The sequence below is a fragment of the Anoplophora glabripennis genome, unplaced genomic scaffold (genome assembly GCF_000390285.2).
Source record: "Anoplophora glabripennis isolate ALB-LARVAE unplaced genomic scaffold, Agla_2.0 scaffold68, whole genome shotgun sequence".
Lineage (NCBI taxonomy): Eukaryota > Metazoa > Arthropoda > Insecta > Coleoptera > Cerambycidae > Anoplophora > Anoplophora glabripennis.
Genome location: NW_019416739.1, coordinates 511,864 through 535,216, shown reverse-complemented (window position 1 = coordinate 535,216; position 23,353 = coordinate 511,864). Strand labels below are relative to the sequence as shown.

The following is a 23,353-nucleotide window of genomic DNA, read 5'->3' as shown; positions in this document are numbered from 1 at the left end:
GATATAACGAGGTCTGCGCAACAATGCAAAACTACCACTCCCTGGGTGTTAAATTGTTATTATTCGCAGACTAGTAATGGTTTCTTTATTTTAGGGGTGTGTGATTTAAATACTGGTCATGGGTTTAAACAATTCAACAATCAGTAGTATGAAGAAACAGTAGTATGGATTTTTGTATAACTGAAATTATTTTATATAGGTATTACATATTATGCATTTATCAAACAGGAAACTATATAGTAGGTACTTCTTAGGTAGGCCATTTTCACAAAAATGTGTGTTTAGTTTCATTTTATATTTACATATTTTATTCTACAACACGCTGCTGCTGCCAGAAATGATATTGCTCCTGCTTGAAATATACAGCCAAATATACAGCATATTAGCCAAATAGAATAAATTCAATAATAAACAAATCGGGGCCTGTCCGAAAAAATGCTCGGACACGTCGATTGGTATTTTTAGTTGCGCCCTTTTTTAAACAAAAACGTTTTATACAGTGTGTCATGTACCAGTGGTCAATATCAACTTCTTATTTTAAATGCAACACCCTGTATATTATTCAATTTTTGGATTCTCCAGAAAATTCTAGACATATTTAATGTACAATGTCCTATACCTATCTTCAACTGTTTCGGAAATATTAAGTGTTTTCAGATTTATTGCAAAAATAAAAAAAGAAAATTATTTGATTACAAAAATTCGCTACAACACACTCAGTACTTATTTCCCATTTAGCTTTTGATAATGAAAAAGTAAGCAAGAACCATTTCAGCGTTCCTTTTTACTTATATGAAATAAAAAATAAACTATAAATAGTTTTGTTTACTTTGTTTAAAATGCCTGGCCTTAGCAACGTGTTGTCTGCCTGCATGACAGTAGTTGTCAGTGTTATAGTGGTTTGAATTTCGTTGATTTCACATCAGCAAAATGGTTCATTTAACAGAAATGCACAAAATAACAATTCTATAGATGATTGGTTATGGAGATGATACGAGAACACAAATGGAAGTTGCTCGCTTATTTCATGAAATATTTCCAAATTTGCCGCCTATATCCCAAGAGACAATTAGTAAAATAGAAAAGCAGTTTCACGAGCTTGGACCTCATTGAAGAATGCTAATCGTCAAAATTGCCGCTATTGGTCTAGGGAAAATCCTCACTGGATTACAGAAGAACATACGCAATACCCTGAAAAGGTTCATGTTTGGGCAGGAATTGTTGGAGATCATATCATAGGTCCCTTTTTCATTGATGGCAATTTGAATGCGATAATTATTTAGCACTGCTCCAAAATAATGACGTAGCAACTTGGCAAACTTATATCCTGATCCAGCAAACCCACAAGTTTCAGCGAATATGATATGGTTTCAGCAAGATGGATCAGCCCCCCATTACCCATTTATTTGGTACCTGGCTGTACCTCAACCAAATATTTCCAAATCGGTGGATAGGGAGGCGAGGATCGATGGAATGGACAGCACGATCCCCTGATCTGACACCATTAGACTTCTTCTTGTGGGGATATGCCAAAAGTATTGTATACAAAACTAAACCCCTCGAATTCGCTGACTTTAGAAAACGAATAACGCTTGCGATTAGATCGCTCACGCCTGAGATGTTGAGTAACGTTAGAAATAATTTCTATTTAGGATTAGGATGTTACCAACACGTTCCGAGCGTTTTGAACATCTCTTACATTGACATTAATATTTTTTTTGCTTTCTATATTGATTATCTATATTATACTTAATGCATGTAATTTAGTATTACATAATATAATTTATTATTACATCTATGCTCTAATCCTCTTCCAAACAAAACTAATTCTGCATAAGATTATTGCAATCGTTAATCCAAAGATCTTCTCCAGTTTCACTTGGATATTCCGTTTTAGAATTAGTAAAAAAATGTGTTTGGTTCGTCGTATGTATCCATATCGAAAAATGAAGTAACATGTGGTATATCTTATCGTGGTAAACACTCATTAAGAAATGTCAGGTACAATGACTTAAAAATCAAACTGAAATTACAGTCAATCTACAAAATCAGTGCCTACTAGCACTTTATTAGGTATTGTAATATGGGTGGCAAGATAATGTAAACATTTGTACCCAAACCGCTCACTTAATCAAAATTCTACAAGAGTCCCAAAAACTTCCAAATGGTATCACCCATCAAATAAAAGATAGTTGTTAGTTGCCAGAAACAGGAAAAATTTATGAACGGATATTATCACCACACGTCAATTTTGTAGGAGTTGTAGGTTTTACCACAATGTGTAGATCCAAAACAAAAGTTCATACCCCAAAAATTATCGAAATCGATTAATAGGTATTCGAGTTATTTACAAAATTCAAAAAATTTTCATGAACTTTGAGGCCATCTAGCGGCCAAACGAAGCGATTTGGGATATAGGTGAATTAGCCTAAATCTGCCTATTTTGAGTCCACGAAATCTTTAAATATGTATTCTCATCATCAAATTCAAAATTGCGATAGTAACTGTCTCTTAACAAATGGTTACTTTTTTTATCAAGAAAGACGTCACAAAAAGTAAATAATTGTATGTAGAAGACCCTATACAATAGAGTATACAAAATCTTAGCTACATCCCCACGAAACTTTGATGACAATTGACAATTACCAGTTCCAGAGACAAGTCCTCTCAATAAAACTAAACCCTAACCGTGTAATTGGCAACCGATCATTATTTTTAAGAGGAGAAGCGTGTATGGCCAATAATAATTGTCATATGCATTCAATTTATCGATTTTTATTGCAGCGAAGGGACATAACTGTCCTTTAACTTATCCATATGCACAAAAATGTTCGAGCATTAGCACTTACGACCCACTATATAATATCAAAGAGGCGTTGTACCCACTCACACCCCCTACGTTTTAAGACCCCAGTTAGGTTGCACGAAATACACACTGCACGCGAAGATAAGAGCATTTTATAAGATTGATATCTTGACACATCTTAGCTTTGTAAAAAGTGTGCGCCTTAAAAGTTCTCTATAAAATAAAAAGTCGGTGTAACGTTCCTACCTACTTCAATGTGTCTTTTTTTTTCTTTTATTTGACATAAATGAGTGTAAATATTGTCGAATAAACTTTTATAAATTAAAACTTTTAATCTAAGAATGTTTTAATCATTTTATAGTCCGGTCAAATTAGTCAAATAGTGGTCAAATAACAAAAATTCCGACAGAGCTAAATTTTGGTGGACTTTGGGTACACCATTAGAAATAAATTGTCAAAAGTCCCCACCGATCACATGTGTGCTAAAAAAGTTATTCGGGGTCAAAGGTCAAAATTTGAGGTTTTTTGGATTTTTTTCGAAAACGGTAAGTTTTATCAAAAAAGTAGCTCTGACAAAAATAATCTGAAAATTATCTATATTTAATAGTCCTTATAGGTACTATTTTTTTCTAAGAACCACCATTCCTGAGATATCGCGATTCTAAAAGTTGGAGGAGTCACGTTCTACATGATATGCACATATTTGCCACGTATATACATAGTCAGGTACTTAATGCAAGTAAAAATGCCTATTTGTGTCTCTTGTATGTATAAACTATACTATTCTGAAAATATACACTCAAAAGGAACTTAGTCCCTTAGTCAAAATGACGCAGATGTCCTTATAATTGAAACAGCAATAGAACAATTTATTGCAACAAATACAACTATGGTAGTTGGTGAAGATGTTGACTTATTAATACTACTCACTACAAGGACTCCAATTGATAAAATTATATATTTTTTAAAACCTGGAAAGGCTCAACAGCGAGCAGAAATATATTCTTCAAAACGTTTATCTGCTTATCCAAAATGCCAAAATCATATCTTATTTTTACATGCGATAACCGGCTGCGATACTACATCAGCAATGTTCAGAAGGGGTAAAACATCAGTATTAAAATTATTTGGAAGAAAAAATTTGATTGATTGCAGAAATTGATTCTTCACCTCAAACAATAGGTAATCACAAAAGGAATTCGCTTTCTCCTTGCTGTTAAGGAGCTCCAAAAAAAAATTGATTGTATAGATAAATATAGATATTTGACTTCTGTAAAAAATACACGAAACAATAAACAAGTACAACTATCTTGTCTTCCTCCAACATCGGCTTCTGCTACTTGTATCGAGTATACTATCAAGTTCAGACATGGCTAAGCAATCAACTGAACCCAGAAGACTGGGATTGGAAATTAACAAATAATACTTTGGAACCGATTCAAACTTTACTTCTACTTGCTCTGGAAAAACCCCTAAACACTATTTTTTGCAATTGCAAAAAAGGTTTAGTGCTAAATGTGGCTGTAGAAGAGTAGGGTTATTGTGTTCTCCAGCGTGTACTAATTGCCAAAGCCAGTCTTGTTCAAATGTCCAATTATATACAACAGACGAAGATTCATGTGATTTCGATGAAGAGACAGCTGAGTCATCTTCATTTGAACAATTTATCAACATCCAGCAAGAAGAAGAGGAAGAAGAAGAAGAAGAAGAAATCGAAGAAGACATGACTGTTCAAGTCGACTTTGAAGAGTATGAATCAGATTAAAATATCACTACAGTTAAAGTCAATAACCAATATCAATATCAATAATCATCATACAGTTAAAAGAGTATTGTCCCTGAAAATTCCGTCATAACAGTTCGTGGAGTAGGCCTACCGGGGAAACCTCTTTAAAAAAAAACGTGTCAAAGTACATTACCTCACAGGTGGTGTGGAAATGTGTGCATATCATGTAGAACGTGACTCCTTCAACTATTGAAATCGCGATATCTCAGGAATGGTGATTCTTAAAAAAAAAAGTATAAGGAACCATTTTTGTGTAGATAATTTTAAGTCTATAATTTTTGACAGGGCTACTTTTTTGATAAAACTTACCGTTTTCGAAAAAAATCCAAAAAACCTCAAATTTTGACCTTTGACCCCGAATAACTTTTTTAGCATACATGGAATCGATGGGGACTTTTGACACTTTATTTCTAATGGTGTACTCAAGGTCTCCACCAAAATTTAGCTCTGTCGGAATTTTCGTTATTTGAAATATCTATTTTAACCGGGCTATTATGTCAATTTTAGCTGATAGGATTAAAAGTGAAAACTTTTGTTGCTAAGATACCATTTTTTTTTTTCAGTAAGGAAAATGTCAACCTTAGAGACTTCTGACAGTAAAAAGATGTCATAGTTTTGTGACAGTTGGAGAAAAAGACATTGAAAGTTCTTTTTTATACGACTGCCTTGCAAAAGGAGGTTTTGCGCTCTGAAAACGGTATTTTGCACACGCCGTGTGCTAAACATTTTGCACACGGTTATGTCATCTTTGTACACGCGTCTCCAGATTGTGATTTTTGTTTGATGTTGTCACCCAAATTATGCAATGTTTCAAGTTGGCTGAGTTTCATAGCAACCGTCACGGCTCCTTTATTTTGTTGATTAGATACTTCAAAAATTGTTCAATTCCCGAAGTTTGGGTGTGAAAATGTGTGATTCTGAAGAGATTTTACAGAAAGCAAGCGAAATATGTTCGGAACTGCTGCCCACAAAATCCAGAAGCAGGTATGAAGCTGAGTTAAGCCGATTTATAGACTGGCGACTAGCCAAAAATGTCCAAACTTTCTCAGAAAACGCAGTAATCGTGTATTTTGAAGAACTATCTAGGAAATATAAATCTTCGACGTTGTGAAGGATTTTTTCAATGCTCAAGTCAACGTTAAGTGCCAATCACAACATAGATCTTAGAAGCTATAAAAAGTTGCAAGCGCTAATCAAAGGAAAATCCGAAAACTACGTCCCAAAGAAGTCCCAAATCCTCACAGAATATGATTTTTGCCGGTTTTTGACGAAAGCATCGGACGACAAATATTTACTTATCAAGGCGCTGGTGGCAGTTGGACTATCTGGGGCATGTCGAAGGGAGGAATTATGTTATCTCAAAATAGAAGACACCAAAGATTTGGGCAGTGCTATGATGATTAAACTGAAGAATACAAAAACAAAGATACCTAGGTGTTTTACAATTACAGGAAACCTTTACACTATCTTAAAAAAGTACTGTGCTCTTCGTCCTCCTATTCTGAAGACAGGCAGTTTTTTTTTAAACTATCAAAACGGAAAATGTTCAAGCCAAAACGTTGGCATCAACAAAATTGGAAACATGGCTAGGGAAATCGTCAAGTTTTTGATGCTAGAGAATCCAGAAAGTTACACGGGACATTGTTTTCGGCGTTCATCGGCCACAATTTTAGTCAATTCTGGCTCAAATCTGCTTGCCCTCAGACGCCATGGAGGGTGGAAATCCATTACAGTTGCCGAAGGCTACGTTGATGACTGTTTGAGAAATAAAATGGAAGTTTCGAAAAAGATCGTCTACTTGAATACAACAAGAAAACAACGACCGCACACTGAAAAACTGCACTAAAAACACGACACCAAAAATATTCTCTATTACCGAAAACAAGGTGCACAATAATACTGCTTTTCCCAGCGTAACCTTGAAGGAATGTTCAAATGTTACCATAAATATTAATTATTAGTTTCTTTTGTTAATGCGTTAGCAATTTTCTTAATAAAAACGAGTTAAATTAAAAGTTGTATTTAATTTATTTTGTTAATGCGTTGACAATTTTAGTAATAAAAACGATTTAAAGTAAAATTTGATTTTTGTGGTCTCTGCAGTCGTATAAAAAGTATCGTAAAAAACTCGTTTGAAAACCTCTTTGCACACTCGCTCGACTTGTGGACCTCGCCTTCGGCTCGGTCCACCAATATGTCTCGCTCGTGTGCAAAGAGTCGTTTTCAAACCTTGTTGTTTAATATACTGTTTTTGATAAATTTTGCTTTAATAATTTTGTATAATAGAAAATAAAAGTTTTAAAATTTCTTTTTAAAACCTATTACAAGTATATCTATCATCTATCTACTGTTAAATAGAAATAATTTGGAACTACAAAGAAGAGAAATGAAATATATGTCACTAAAATAAACATTTGTTCAAGCATGTCTATTCAATACTACTCATCTCCTCCCTGGTTGCATCGATGTCTGCAACTGATGAATCGAGCAACATCACTCCTATCAGATATAAATATTCTGTGCATTACCTTCCACTCGACGTACATATAAAGAAGTAATCAGTTCAGTGGTTTACTTTTACATTTTTTTGTTAATAACGTACGAGTGTCCACGTCGGCAGCAGCAAATCCTGCATTAATATAGAAGAGATCACAGCAAATCAAGCGTGCACTTCGCCGCAACAGGGGTCGCTTAACAAGAAATATAACTTTTATAGTCTAGTCATGTTTTAATCAATTATATGCCAATGGCACAATTCTTTAGCTTTGTACTTAATTGGTTCGGCTTTAAAGATCAAAGCAAGTCGGGTCTGCACCTCGTGCACCATTGTGTGTGCCCGAGGATCAGCTCTCTTTTCAAACAGAAAATACGTAATAAATGGAATAAACAAAAGAGGTCTGTCTGTTAGGTATTTCAGTTTCCAATTAGAGGTTAGATCTATATTTGTCTGTCTGAAAGATTGATGTGAAATTCCTAAATAAATTCTATTCTAAGGAGATTGCAATCGACTTCACTTCATTAAATTCATTTAAGTATACTGCTGGGGAAATTGATCTAAGCCAAGATATAATTCAGAGTCGAAATTGTTTTGCAGCTCTAGGAGCTTAGGGGGTTTGACAATATTTCGTGCACATGGAACTACCACAGGTTCTTTGATTCAATATAACTAAGCTTATAGGATCGTGCAATTATTTAAAATAAAAGTTACCTTATAGCTAATAAAAGAATTTTTCCCTTTCAACCCCTAAAAACTACCGTGGCTCTATACAAGTATAGAGTCACTGTACTAAGAACCATCCCTGTATTGACAAAAATGATAAAAAATTACTTTTTAAAAGCTTGGAATGCTTTAACGGGTGCAATTATTTAAAATAAAAATGCCCTCATTGCTTATGAAAGAATTTGTATCTCATAACTTTTCAACCCTTATAAATCACCCCTGTGCTAAAAAAATTATAAAAAATTACGTCTTAAATCTTGGAATGCTAACAATTTAAAATAAAAATTCCTTTCTATTGTTTATGAAAGAATATTTTACTTTTGCCATTTTCAACTCTTATAAACTACCCTTTTACCAATATTAATGTAAAATATTTTTATTATAATCGATTTTTAAATATAATCAATCATAAAAAAATTGTTACGCTGCATATAAATAAACACACTAAATTTTTTTACATATTTTATTTGTATAATATAATATGTAATATATAAAAATGAGAAAGCCTATTTTGCTCCGAAAAAATGTCATTGGTTTTTTTACCATAACTCGGTTAATTTTGAAGCTATAGTATCCTACAAAAAAAGCATTTTAAAGATAATTTCAAAAGCTGTAAGATCGTTTGCATATAAAACCTTTTAAAGTCCTTCGTTTTTTAAAGGGAATGGATCGAATGGCTCGAGACAGGTCGTTTTTTCACTAAAATGGATTCTTCAATATCGATATCTCCTTTATTTTTTATGCTATAGGAATAAAAAAAGTAAAATATTTGTTGAAAAAAAAAGCTACATTTTTGTTGTGTATCATTTTTTTACGCATCTTTCATAGTTTCAGAGTTATTATATAAATAAGACAATTTTTTTTAAATAATGAAAAATACGTTTTCAACTTTTACCGTACATTATTCAAAAAATACGCATTCTAAACTGGTCTAACTTCAGGATCGTATGAAAAACACTAAAACAAAACTAATTGTGAAGGGTCTAGGATTAAATTTAATTCTGATGGAAATGGTACATCGTTTACTGCTCACTTTTCCTTAAAAAATATGAGCAATCTGTTTTTGACGATAACTCCTTCAATTTAGCTCTAATTAACTTTTATAAGTGTTCATTTTGAAGGTCTTTTTGAGTACTACAAAAAAACTCCTAGAACGTTATACACGTAAAATTAATCCTATTTCCATTATTTGACGTTGAATACATCGATTTGAGTATTCCCCCAAAACAAGTCCTCTTCCATTAACCATAGTTCGCTTTGTATAGGACGTACAACACTTTTTAAAAAACTATTTTCTTTGTTTATTTATAAGCTACATTTTTGTTCATTACACTTTTTTTGATAAAATGCGTAGTTTTTGAGTTATTCGCGAAAAATACTTTGAAAAAGTGTTTTTTTTTTCACTCAAAATTTCAAGTTTTCAATCGTGAATAACTAAAAAACTATTGATTTCTCGAAAAAATTATTCCTATATTTTTTGCTCAAAATTTGATTCTCTATCGATTTCCACCCCTCAGAAGGGGTGTCAATCCCCAACAGGGTGGAAGCGTCAATCGGCGTATGTCACTAATGTTCACTTACCTTTTCTCTAACTGCCAAATTTCAAGTGGATCGGTTCAGTTTCAAAGAATTCGGAGGTGAAAAGCTTCAATGACTGTACTAAATATAGTTTCTTGATTTCCCACTTCTGCTTGAACGTTTTTTTCTCGAATATTAATAAAGTTTTGCTACACTCTCTGTAAATATTCCCCTGGTTGCATTTTTTTCTTCAAGCGGAACACTGGCACATTTCCTAAATAAAAAATAATCGGCCCAACCGCGATCTATGAATAATATTTCACCCGCCAGGACGTAAAAGGCCTCATAATAATTCATATCACAATTTCTGTGCCGCAGTATATCACACAAAACACATAATTTCTCCCAGGCCCTAAAAACATAAAAAATAAAATCGAGTGTAAATTCTCATATTCGTATTTTCTGAAGTCTTAGCATGTCTTAGGCCGCCCGATTGTCTTCGTAGGTCGCCCTCACGCAATCCGTAGAGAATGTATAAATCTTAAGGGTGATTGTGTAAGGGTAGTGGTCTCCATGGAAACGGAAGTTATTCCTGCCAGCCGAGGTGATCAACTTCGGATTAGACCTGTACGTACAACCGAGGAATTGTCAGGATAATTGACCCAAAACCTCAATAAAAGTCATCGCGGGAGGATCTTATTAAATTAGTAATAATGGGATGCTATTTATATCATTTAAAGACTGGGCTGTGCTCAGAATTTTATGTCAGGGTAATATTTGCCGCACATATGGTACTAAATTAATTAGAATTATAACAGACATGATAGAAATTATTACTTTGAGCTAAGAATTATATACAGGGCCGCTGATGTTTATGGAAACGGTCAATTATCTCCTAAAGTAGGATAGCTATCGAAAAACGATAAGATACAAACTTTTTAAGGTTCATGATGAAACAATGTTGCTTTTTCTTTAATGGGACACCCTGTATACAGGGAAAGGTCATGTCAAAATTGAAGGGGTGTACAGGGGAGCTCAAAGTAGTTGTAATACTTCATAAAAAATAATTCTATCGGGCTTAGTTGTGGAGTTATTCGCCTTCAAAGAAAGAAGTTTGAAAAACAAATTCTAATTATAACTTCTAAGTCGTTACCACGACAAATTTGACATTTTTCTTTCATAGTTCGATTCCCCTCTCAGTTTGTTAAAAAAAGGTATACCGTATATCAGTCGACATCTTGTACCGTTTTTGAGAAAATCGAATTTTATTAACAACATACAGTTATTGTATCAAAAATGTGATAAAATCTTGGTTTCTATAGAACTAAAAGAGAAAAGATAAAAGTAAGATGATCAACATGTGCACCTTGAACTTCAATGCATTTTCTGAAATTGCTCAAACACCTCTGCTGTACTCGAAATAACATGTGGTGATCATTTCTAATTATGTCGGCGTATGTAATTATGCTATTTAATAATTCTTCCCTACTATTTATAGGAGTTTGATAAACAAGACTTTTAAGATGGCCCCAAAGATAAAAATAGAGAGAATTAAGATCGGGACGCCGAGGCAGCCACGGAAAAGGACTACCTCGAGCGATCCATTGATCGGGAAAATGCTAAAATGGAGTGGTGCAACATCGGGCATGTTATTTAAAAAATTTAAAGGGACGTCTTCCAATAACAGGTTAAAGTGTTGCAGTAAATGTAGGTATTTATCCCCATTTAAAGCGTCAATGAAAGAAAGTATCAATTATATGTTGTCCTACTAAGTAGTTTCCAATTACTCCCATCCATACATTAATGATAAATTTTTGTTAGTGTTTTGTCTGAATAATAGCATGGGGGTTTTCGTCACTTCAAATATGCAAATTCTATTCTATTTGCAAAGCGGTTAGTCATTTTATGTTGTATGTAATTAAATTACCTACAATTTAAAATATCTAAAGTCATATTTCACTAATTTGTTAACTATAAAATAAAAGTTCAACGCGGAAAAATCAGTTTTCGAAAATGGCGCATTATTATTGCAAAAAGCCATGAATGTTGATGAAATTTATGGAAAAGACGGTCAATCCGATAGTAGCCCTTTACCACTAACAAAGTAAGACGTGCAAAAGCGTTATAAACATTGGCAAAAGTCGCTCGGGAATTCACTCTTTTTGCATTAAATAGAGCTTATTTTTACAGTAATTAAAAAAAATATATCTACGCCTCTTTGTTTCGAAGATAGCTTTCTTTTATAAAGTTTATAATAACTATTGGATATATCGAATCGGGATTTTAGAGACAATTAAAGAAAGGGTTAAACTTATATTTTCAGAAAGTTTTACATTTTTAGTTCATGTAATAAACGCGCTAGCAGCAGTAAATGTTATGTTAATTTCTAGACATTCAAGAAATGTATTACAGTTACCTAAATAGACTCTTTTAGTGTGACGTCACATATTTAGGCAACCCGCAACAAATTGTCATAATTGAAATTGTACAGACCGAATCTGACCCTTGTGCACTATTTACGTAGATACTAAAAATGAACAACTTCAAATTAATTTATTTTTACAAGGATTTAGAAGTATTTAAAAACAACCAACATGTGTTTGGTAAAATAGCTACACTAATGTGCTTAAAACTTACAAAAAACGATATAAAAGAATATTCATAAATTGAAATAAAGCAAAAATTTAACGTTAGTCTCATACGCAGGTGAGATCTTGATGATAAGTCATCGCTGTTGTCTTTAGCGTCTTTTCTCTTCCTTTGTTTAATCTTGGCATTTTCTAGTTCTAAGAAGTATTTTTATTGTTTTTCTTGGTGTCGTGTTGTGTCGAATGTTTTTTTCTTCAAGTGATTTATTATAGACATACTCTTAACCACAACCAAACCTTCTTGAACGATATCCTCTCGCGAGGCTACTTCACTTACATGAAATTATCTGTAATGCGCATACTCAGTAGCGTTGATATAATTTTAATTTATTATTTACTATAAAAGTCAATATTATATAAATTTAAATATATAAGTTCTATATTTTTTTTTTAGTTTGTCACTTGGGGTTTGAAACTTTTTAAATATTTCTAATATTGCCAGCATATCGCAATATTGAAGGTCATGACAAAGAAGCCTTTTTGGAAAATTGATCTAGTAAAAATATTGATTGAGAGTAATTCTTCATGACAATGTGCACCATGGGGTTGCTTATTATTTGGCGTATGTGGCGTCACTACTAAAACGGTTTATTGCAAAGACTTACCAGAAGTCTCCGAGTCAAACCATTTTAAAGATAAATGAAAAATATTTCTTAATACCATAGAAGAAAATTCTTAGAGACAGTTGTTTTTATTTAAGTTTTCAATATAATAATAATAATAAAATTATCATCTACAAAGGACAGTAACGGGAAGGATATTTCAATGTCTAACATTTATTTATCACTTGAACTTTTGCGAAAGTAACAAGTTGTTTTTTTTTTCTGTTTTATAGCCACAACTCTAATTACAGATGTGGTGTTAAAAAGTAACTTTATTTATTACTTTTGATATTTTTTTCTACTTACAGTACTGCCCCGAAATAAAAAATAATAAGGGTACATCAAGTGCGCACAAACGTATATACATTTTGTTATTTAGACTGGGGGCTTGTAATGTTGCACATTTTTTTCCTCTTTTACTCCTACTTTCACACTGACAGTAGCTATTTGTACACGCCATAGTCTCTTGACATATTCTACAACTCTAGCCATTCATAAGCCCACTCTAATCCCCCAACACGGTGTTTGTCGCGTCCTTTATTTCCTTGAATGCGGAAATACAAAAAAGTTTGATATACGCTTTCCGAATATTCGGGGATTTAGTTAAATATTTTCTCATTATTTATAACTGGTTAGTCTCGTAGGATGCAATAAGTAAAACGCTTGTTCAAATTTTGGTGGTGGATTCTACGTCATAAGTTAACAAGAAAAGCTGATATAAATGTAAATGATATTTTGTTTAACTGCGCATTCACGACGATAAATCAGTACGATCTACGAAAAAAAGTTAAATAGAATTTTTTTGTTTTTGAGTTACAGGCCTTCAAAGATGTTAAAAATAAAACTAATATAATTAATAACTTCATAACCAATCCTTTTACCGATCGCGTTAAAATTTGGCACATTTATTTGGACTATTATGGCGTATTATTTCGTAAAACTTTTGTCAAATCGATATACTGGGTGGTAGCTTTCTCCCCCTTTTAGCGGCCAAAACTTTTACAGTAGTCGTATTTTTTTAAAAAAGGCAGAAACATTGAAAAGTTCCTTTTATTTAAAAAAAAATATATGTCTCTTGAGAAATTCTCCTACAGAAAATCGTTCTTGAGAAATATAGCATTATTTGCAGGTGTGTATGTTTTGGTCTGCGTAGCAGTGGCACGGATTTAAAACTTTGAGTTCAGTAGACGATGAAAACAAAATCTTCATTGCTGTGACTATCGGCTAATGTCATTGTCATGTTTCTTTAGAATTCACATCAGTCCACACACGAAAATTATGAAAATTTACAACTCCAAGATCGAATTTATTTATCATCATCGTGAATATGCAGTCAAACGTTGTCGGTGAAATTTTCGGACACCCTGTATGTATACGAGGTCTGATCAGAAAATAACCCAACTTTATTTTTTTAAACTTTATTATTAATTTTACACAAATTTTCAAAGTTAAAATGGGTATATTCTCAATGAATATTCATTGGCAGTATAAAAATGTTGACAGACTTATGTATGCATACTGCACACTGTAGTATTGTAGAAGTGGTAAGAAGGTACTTCGAAATAAAACATGAAAACTGTCATCATGCACGCTTCCTTGTTGGATATAGAGATTGCACCGTTTATTTAACACCCTTTTTGGCCGATTGCGAAGTAGATCTCTTGAGTATAAAAATAAAGTCTAATTATGTCGCTCAAGACTACATCGAAAGTTCTAGTGAAAACAAAAAACGAACGGCTATGAACAGTCTAGGCCAAAATGAAGAAGGCCCTTGGAAGTCGAAAATATTGTCCCAACATTCCAAGTTATTTCATTAATATCTAAAAATTATGTACGCACCAAAATATTACCACCTACCACTGACGTTAATTTATCCATCTGTAAAGATTTTACTTTTAATGTATATAATAAATGAGTTCATCTGCTCCCACTATAGTAAATAGACTAATACATTGTTTTTAAGGAGGTAAGTGGATTTCACCGTAAAAGTGGAAGTTGCTATAGAGGTAACTTACCTCCCGTAGGGAAAAAAATGATTTCGAGTTATAAATGGATATTTTATGAACAAATAAATATAAATATTTGATGAACATTACATTTTATTAATTATTAATAATGAATATTTATAGTAATTGTACAGTTACTACATTTAGTAACATTTATAAAATCTGGATAATTATTCCCCTCGCGTTTACTAATTCTCACATTTTTATCAAAATGATTTGACCGCTTCAGTCACGGGAGGCTCAATATTATCTGACTGATCCATTAAAACAGCATGATGCGACGTACTAGGTACTAGAACCTGGAGTTGAACTGTCATTGTAAAGAATCCTGTTGGCTATTTCATTTTTGTTACTTAAACTGTCAGCAACATAACTTTCTGCAATTGTGGCTAATTTCCACCCACCATGTCTCTTGATTGCTAATACATCTACTCCTGTATTAGCCAGTAACATTGCCGATGTTCTTCGAAATGAATGGCCTGTATATGTTTCAGGATGTTCTAGTTTCAAAAACTGTGCAATCTTATGAGGAATCATAGAAAGAGTATTTTTGCGGAATGGTTGGTTGTAACATCTACTTGATAGCGCATAAAAAAGCGTGAAATTTCAGTTTTAATTTCCAATCTAATCTTGATATATTTCTTGACAATTCCTAGGTGAGAAACAGAACCCAGACGAGAAGTAATTGTAAACGTACATGACGTACCATTTTTAGAATCTGGAATTGTAACTAAAATAATGTCATCGAAATTTTTTAAATTGACGTTGACTCATCAGTACGGCATCCTCCTGCAATGTCTAAGACCGTTACTATCTTCATTAGCAAATATGTGTTATGGGGTGCCTGAACGAGACAATCGTTGACTTGTTCTCTTGTATAAAAACGTTTGTCTTTTTAGGTGTATAGCCGTCATTCTTACGTTTCAAAAATGCTCTCAGCTTGGGGTATTTTGATATATCCATGTTCTCCTCTATGAAAATAATAACTTAATCACTGAATATTCATTCCACAAACTCGCTGGTAACTTTAAAGTTCTTGACTTCTCCATGAAATATGCTAGCAGTAACATTTCAAAGACACCAGGATATTTGTTCTGGCACCATTCTTTGAAATTCCTATATGCTCGTTCGTAGCGCACTTTCGACTGCTCGGGCAATAAAAATTCGCAGGCAGAATTTGCTGCACTTTCTATTTGAAAATCACTCATTTAGAAATAATAATTCAAAACCAACAAAAATGCAACATTTATGTAACTTTGTTTATACACACTTTAGAAACGACAAAATCCAAACAACCAAGGTGACCTTGCAAGATTTCGAATAATGTTAAAATTAATTGATTAAGAAATGTCAAACAATAAAACATAATCTTCAATTCATGAACCATAAAGAACTGTGGAAGCAGATAAAATATTATACACTACGCAGCAGTTAAGGATAATTTACCAGTCTCGGACTCTATTGCCAGCCCTCGCTCCGCTCGGGCGCAAAATCTTCCTCGACTGGTTAATAACACTTACCTCCCTTATGATGTAAATAACTATTTCACATAACCTTACAAACTTCGTTTATTTGATAAATGTCTAACTTGTCTAATTTACAATGTCATTACGTGCGGTAATAGGTACATTTGAAACAATGTCAAATTATAGTCATTACATAACGGTTGCAGATAAATAAATTTGTTTACGCCTATTGTATAACTACATCACTATGTTCTACAATCCAGTCCAGATGTTTTCCTAAATCCGTGAACACAGAAGGAGAACATAGTTCACAGAGGGTTGTTCCAATAGACACTAAACCGATTTGAACCCCATTAAGGATCAACGGTCCACCAGAATCTCCACTGCATGTACCTTTGTTTCTGTAACCGCTTGTACAGATATTCAAACTAGTTACGTAAGTTATATTATAAATATTTCTGTTGTAATAGTCCCTACAGTCATCAAGATCGTGAACCTCAACTTCAACGTATCTGAGAACAGGTGAAATATCACGCAAGGTGGGAGTGTGATCCAAATCCTTGGTAAGGCCCCATCCAATGCTTGTTACTATTTCGTCGTCATATGTCTTGTTGGCGTCATTTCGACTGGGCAAAGGAACGGTTTGAATGTAATCATTTAATGTAACTGATTCCGACAATTTGATCAGTGCTATGTCGTTCTGGAAAGTCACCAAGTTGTAGTTCTCGTGAAGGATAACTTCCGTTCCAGTTAAGTACACTTGGCTATCTTCGGCCACGGTAACATTATGGGCTCCTAGGATAACGTCTACGGTGGTGATGCTGAAACAAAAAGTATATTATGAATATAACAGGATAAATGTTAATTTATATGTTACTTGAGGTGACTGATGTGTTAAAAGATCGATATATTCCATATATCGATGTAATCTAAACTTTGTAGGTGTAACTCCTTAAGCAATTTTGGAGAGAACCGTTACACATAAATAAATGTAATAAAATTTCTAAATGAATGAGTTATTGATGTGAATCACATATGAGCTCATTTTCTCTAAAACTTTTATTACATCAAGAAGAAATTATTAGGTACATTATTTTTAAGAAACACTGGTTTATAATCCCGCGAACCAAGGGTTTCTCCTCTGAATTCTTTCGGATAGAACCGATTCACGTAAAACTTGGGCTGTAACCAGAAAATACCTCAAGAAACAAAAGTTATATAGTGCCGATGAGCGCTTTTGCCCAGGGAGTGGAAAAATAAAATATTGAAAATAACCTAGGAATAGATAAAGCAATCAATTTTAAGCAAAAAGTATCCTATGAACATTTTTCGATAAGTCAATATTTTCTGAGTTATTGGTGATTGAAAGTGTACATTTATTATTTAAAAAATGACGTTTTCAGTAGTTTTTCTCGAATAACTCGGAAAATAGACGTTCTATGAGAAGAATACATCACGAAGAAAATGAAGATTATAGAAGAAGAAAAAGACTGAGTTTTTTTTCATTTAGGAAAAGAATTTATGTAATGTATCCTATTTGTACTATCAAATCATTTCAAACTGTTAAAAACTATTTTGTCTTAAATATAGTGTTAATAGGGGTAGTTTTTTTAAGGGTTGAAATTTTGTAATAAATGATTTATAATATCATATACTATTAAAAAGATTTCTATCTATAAGATATGCGCTATAATATTATATTTTTATCATTAAGGGTGTTTTTAAGGGTTGAAACTTTATAAAAATAACGTAAATTATAACTCATAATATAAAACAATATTTATTCTATATATTAAGATATGAAAACACACATTAAAGGCCTATATGGTTTATTACATATTTGTTACTGCCCATGGTCGAAAAATCAACAATAAAAATGTTTGCAAGAATGCGGTACCACATCCGGAACACACTGTATAATAGTTTTCTTCATCGACTAATTGTACTTACGCTATAGCACAGTGGGCTGCAGTGAGAACATAATTCGATGATATCAACGAACCTCCACAAAACGAGTTACCATTTATTACCAATGCAACTTGGAATGGAAATTCATGGGGAGTAGCTTCTTCTCCACCAATTATACGAGGAATAGTTGGAGATAAGTCAACATATCTTTCTTTGAACGACTCCCAGTCTGCAGCTATCTGAAATGTCAAAATGTCCAAATAATTTACATATTTTAAATCGTAGTAAAACAAGAACACAAGAAAGAAATGTTTTCATATGTTTTTTAACAGAATATGATACCCTCTGTATTTTGACGATAGAGCTATAAGAAATGCTCTAACGCGTCAGGATTTTTCCCTAATCTCAAAAAAATAGTTCAAAATCAGGAGAAACCTGGATTTTTTGTTAACGTAGTTGATATGTTAACAGGGTCAAAACTTTTTATTCCTGCACTTTTAGTTGCAGCCATTTTTATCCAATTTTGAGATTTAAAATGCCTATAACTCCTCAAGATTGCATTTTAGAGAAAAAAGTGCAAGAATAAAAAGTTTTTATTTTGACCCAATTAACACGCTTGTTTATAGTACCCCTATTTTAGCGTTATAGTCTGTCCGAAGTCATTTGAACATGTATAAAACGCCTAGCAATAAAATTTAATGAGTTTCATAGGCGTCCATAAAAATATTTTCTGCTAAAGGTAAAAAAATTATAATAATTTGTATATAATGTGTCTATTATATTTTAAGAGTTAATTGTATAATATTACTTGTTGCCCGAGAGACATACCTATAAGTATAATTATTGATAATCTAGATAGTACATATCAATCTAGATAATACATTGAAATATCAAAAAGCAAATAATAATTTGAAAATAGAATAAAAACCAACTTATCCATCCTCAACTGGCATAGAATTATAGTGTTATTAACGTATCATTGGCTAATATGTTTCTTCAGCGCAGTGGAATACTAGTCTTGCTTTCATCTACAGAATAATACATAATTTATTTTTTATTTAAATAATTTTGTCCCTATGGGCACAATGAGCAACGGCAATTAATTGTGACAAAGAACCGCTACTATTTTTTTAATGCCTTAAAGAAATCCTTCCTATTTATTTGCTGACGCATTACTCAAATATTGACATAATTGTCAGTAAATACAACTCAGAGACTAAAGTATTAAGAACGGGATTTTGTGACAAAATTTTCGCTCTTATCGAAGTATATAAACATCTCCCTGGACTAGAATCTATTCCTCTTTCAACTGTCGCTAAGATAGAGTTCAGATTTAAAGAGGAAGGGCATGTCAGAGATTTACCGAAATCTGACAGACCTTCAGTTGACGACGATGTAAATTAAAATGCTTTTCTCGCTGTTCAGTAACACTCAGGACGTTCTGAATGCGGACTTCTCGAGATACGAAGATTAAGAAGGCTACTATCCATTTGTCAAACTCTGGAAAAGGATATCCAGAAGCAGTTACGTTATTGTCTAAGAATTGTGTTGACAGATCTCTTCTGTTACATATTTAACATTCCACAAATTTAATACAACCCCCTGTTTGACACATATGTTGTTCAATTTAATCATACCTATTTGATGAAAATTTCGTACTTCTTCGTTCTTTTTTTATAGGGTGTAACTTTAAATAGGGGTCAGGTTCTTTAGAATATTCATCAGAATAGAATTTTCCACAGAATACTACTTTTTTTGTGTAAATAGAGAAGGGAAGTACCTTGAAGAAGACAAGTACCAAAAATGTATAAAGTTAATAATAAAGTTTTAAAATTTTGAAGGTCGGTTATTTTCTGAATAGACCTTGTATAAAATTTAAGATATTAGGCAACAAAAATTATGTAACTTCATGGTTTCAATTATGTGTGCAAATTGTTAACATTCTCGCGTTTAAACATTCTTGCGTGAATAAAATGCTATTTTAAACAGTTATACAATAAATAGCTACGAGTTGACTAAACTTTAGTTACCGATATTTGCTTGTCAGAAATATGTGCCTCTAAATAAATGCTTTCAGTTATTTCCTTTATTGTAATTACATATTACTCCAGTATCTTAAGTTAGAGTGATATACTTAAGATTAAAAATTAGAAAAAGTCTTCGGTCCTTTTTATCCATTTTATTACGCAATCATTAGATAAGTGGTTACTATCTTATAATAATTTTATAATTATATTATAAATATGTATGTAGACCATACTGATACCGATCTGTCGGTGGTATTTTATCTTGTGAAGTATAGTACCTAATCATTTTCTTGTTATATTAACACACAATATATCATTATGTGATAAGCGCCTTATCATGTTAATACAAACACCTGAGTTTATACAAGTATAGTCTTCATTAATAAGATTTAAACTACTTTTTCAATTGATTTTTTTTATCTTAATAGAGACCTCACGCTGAATTTTTCTTATTGGTATTTAGTTATATGGGGTGTAACAATGGAGAAGCTTTTTCATCGTCCAAATTTAAGAATATTTTCTTGTATATGTGTCCGGAAAGGCTTCATTTTCGAAATTTTTCAGGTGTTTAATTAAGCAACCGCTAATTAGAATGTAGAAATAGTAAGATCCTATCTATCATGGCTATTTTGCATGTTGGTTTTTGGTCAAGGGTGATGCTAACAACAGAATACAAGATGTTTCTTTGAAAGATAATGTTATTGAATAAATTCAAAACGTCAAGTACGTACTTTTGATGTATATAACGACATTTAAACATATTTTTAATTTTTACTTTGGATAATTATTAATTGCTAATTGTTTGCTAAATATTACTAGAGTAGTTATTTCTATTTCTATTGTCTATGCCATTAGATATCTTTTGCATATCTACACTTTTGTTATCTAAGAACAATGAATGATTTTATTTAATAGAATTTTTAAATGTATTAAATGTAGTTAGTTTAATATATTTAAAATAAAGTAAAAACCAAGATATTTAAGTTAAAAATAAAGGGTGAAAACATTGAAAGAAATCCTTTGTAGACAATACATCAATAACGTGACTTTTGACATTAAAATTATGTTTCAACTCGAACTAATGGTGCAGGTATTTATATTTTCTTCAAAAATGAGGTAACGCCACTGAAAATACAATATGTTGTAATTACTTGAATGAAAATTTCATTTAGAAAATTGTCAAGGTTACCAAATTATACATTTGGATAAATATTCAATTTATTTAAGTGATTTTACCAGATATCTTCAATATAGTCGTAAATTTTTTCTGGATTCTAATGAAATCCATGCTGCCTTAAAATATCAACAACTTCTATCTCGAAAATGACAGCTTCGTGGATAAATCTTTACATAAAGAAATATTCTTAAATTTCTACGAGAAAAACGTCCATATTTAATATTTGTGCATAACATCAGGTTCAAGTGATTAGTGTTTTCCCTTTTTTACTCACGATAAAAAATATTTACTTACCGATAAGCTACACACAAACAAAACAATTAGAAGCCCTGAAGCCTGTATCATTTTCGCCCACTTCTACAAAAGGATGGAAAGTATTGTGGTGCATTGTTACTTATATGTCACCGGATAGATAACGAATATCAAAGTATATCGATTATCATCAGTAAATTAAGTTTTCAAATTAGTTAATAAATTTATAGACGATTATTTTAAGATATTTTACCATAATATGTAAATTAAAATACATTTGTCAGTCAGTTTTTTACTTTTTTGTAAAGGCATTAAGCTTAGATCTGTGTACATCCTCAGATAATGTAAACATTCAGAAAAACATCCTATTTTCTTGTTTCACCTTCGACAAAGTTGGATCACGTAAAGAGACAGCTGCTACAAAGAAATCTTTTTCTTTAATTTTAATTTATATACAGGGTGTACTGAAAAACACTAGCATAAATTCGGGGCCAGATAGCATTTCAAAAAATATTATAAATTGTTCCTATGAACCATGGGCGTATCTTTTTCCGTGTTCAAGATAAAGGGCGTTGAAAATAATTTTTTAGAATCTAGTTTCGGTCCTATCTTCGACAAAATTCGACCGAATGAACTTAAATTTTGTTATGTGGAGTTTCTGGGGATGCTAAATGCTCTGAATTTGGCTATATCGTTCAGTGCAGTACACCGCGGGAACATTTAACTAACTTTTTTGAGGTTAATCATTTTGTCACTTGCTGTTATGGCAAATTTTATTCTAAACAAAAAAGATGCTCTTGTAAGAAGTGATAAAATTTGCCCGTTTTCGAGAAAACCAAGCAAAATGCGCCAAAGTCTAGCAGCTAGGATCACAAATTTTTGTTTTTTATTTCAAGTAGGCTTTGGCACCTAGTTACTATCACTATTAGTTTCAGTAATAAAACTCAAAATCGAAGATATTCTTTTAATGGTATGTAATGATAAGTAATAGTTAGTTTATTTCTGGAAAAGTTTAACACATACTGAATACAATTCAAAAAAAGAAAAACAACAAAAATAACTAATTATTACTAACAGAAAATTAAGTAAGTAATTTTCTCATGGCACAATTTGATACATTTATTTTGCAGTAGGAATTTTTGAGCAAGTAATGAATTATTGTAGTGGATTTTACTAGAAAACGGCTCATACTATTAAAATCTAACAAGAGTACCCTACAAAATATGATAGATTTTCATATTTTCGGTTCAGGAAGCAGAAATTGCGTACAAAAAAATTGTGAAATTTGCACCATGATCCCGCATTCTCTTATGCTCCTGTAGCAAAATTTGATTTGTATATTATACCGATTATTAACTATATAAATAGTAATACAACCACAAAGTTTCGTTATTTAATCTTAAACCGTTTCGAAGTTATGAAATAAAAACTCCTTTCCTGAGTTACTCCTTCAAGGGGCTGTATCTCCCTTAGGGGCCGCCACTGACAAAAACTCTACTAAGGTTTTCATCATATTTCGACATGTTTTACATACTTTCCAATTTTGAGTACTTATTTCGTTAACACCTTGTATAATAAATACATTTTTCTTTAAAATTTTCGAAAATATGTTTCCCAAGAATGATTAAATCTCTAATTATATGAAGTTTAAATGATTTATAGACTGTATTGTGATAATTCGAGTAGTATGAAGGATTCAAATTATAATTTTCTATATGCCATTTCCAAAACTGGATTCTAAATAAAAAAAATTGGAAAATAATGCGTTTTTAGAATAAAGTGGAAGATTTTCAGAAATATAACACAACCACATAAAAAAATTGACTTTCGGGACCAGAAGTCATACCATATTTATTATGCCTTTTTTGGGTCGCTGAATCCGAGGCTCATTTAATCCCATCACCTCAGAATTTTTCATAACCTCAAAAAAACCGATA

The 23,353-nt window shown here is 32.2% G+C and overlaps 1 protein-coding gene across 1 annotated transcript; it reads right to left on the bottom strand.

Moving 5' to 3' along the window:
- Positions 1 to 16,136: 16,136 nt before the first annotated feature.
- Positions 16,137 to 21,538, bottom strand: LOC108905224 (brachyurin). Its single transcript, XM_018708016.1, has 3 exons — positions 21,459 to 21,538; positions 18,003 to 18,199; positions 16,137 to 16,873 (listed from the first exon to the last, which is right to left on the bottom strand). Exons 1-3 carry the CDS (start codon positions 21,507 to 21,509, stop codon positions 16,279 to 16,281), a joined length of 843 nt encoding a protein of 280 aa, XP_018563532.1. The 5' UTR covers positions 21,510 to 21,538; the 3' UTR covers positions 16,137 to 16,278.
- Between the last annotated feature and the right edge of the window lie 1,815 nt (positions 21,539 to 23,353).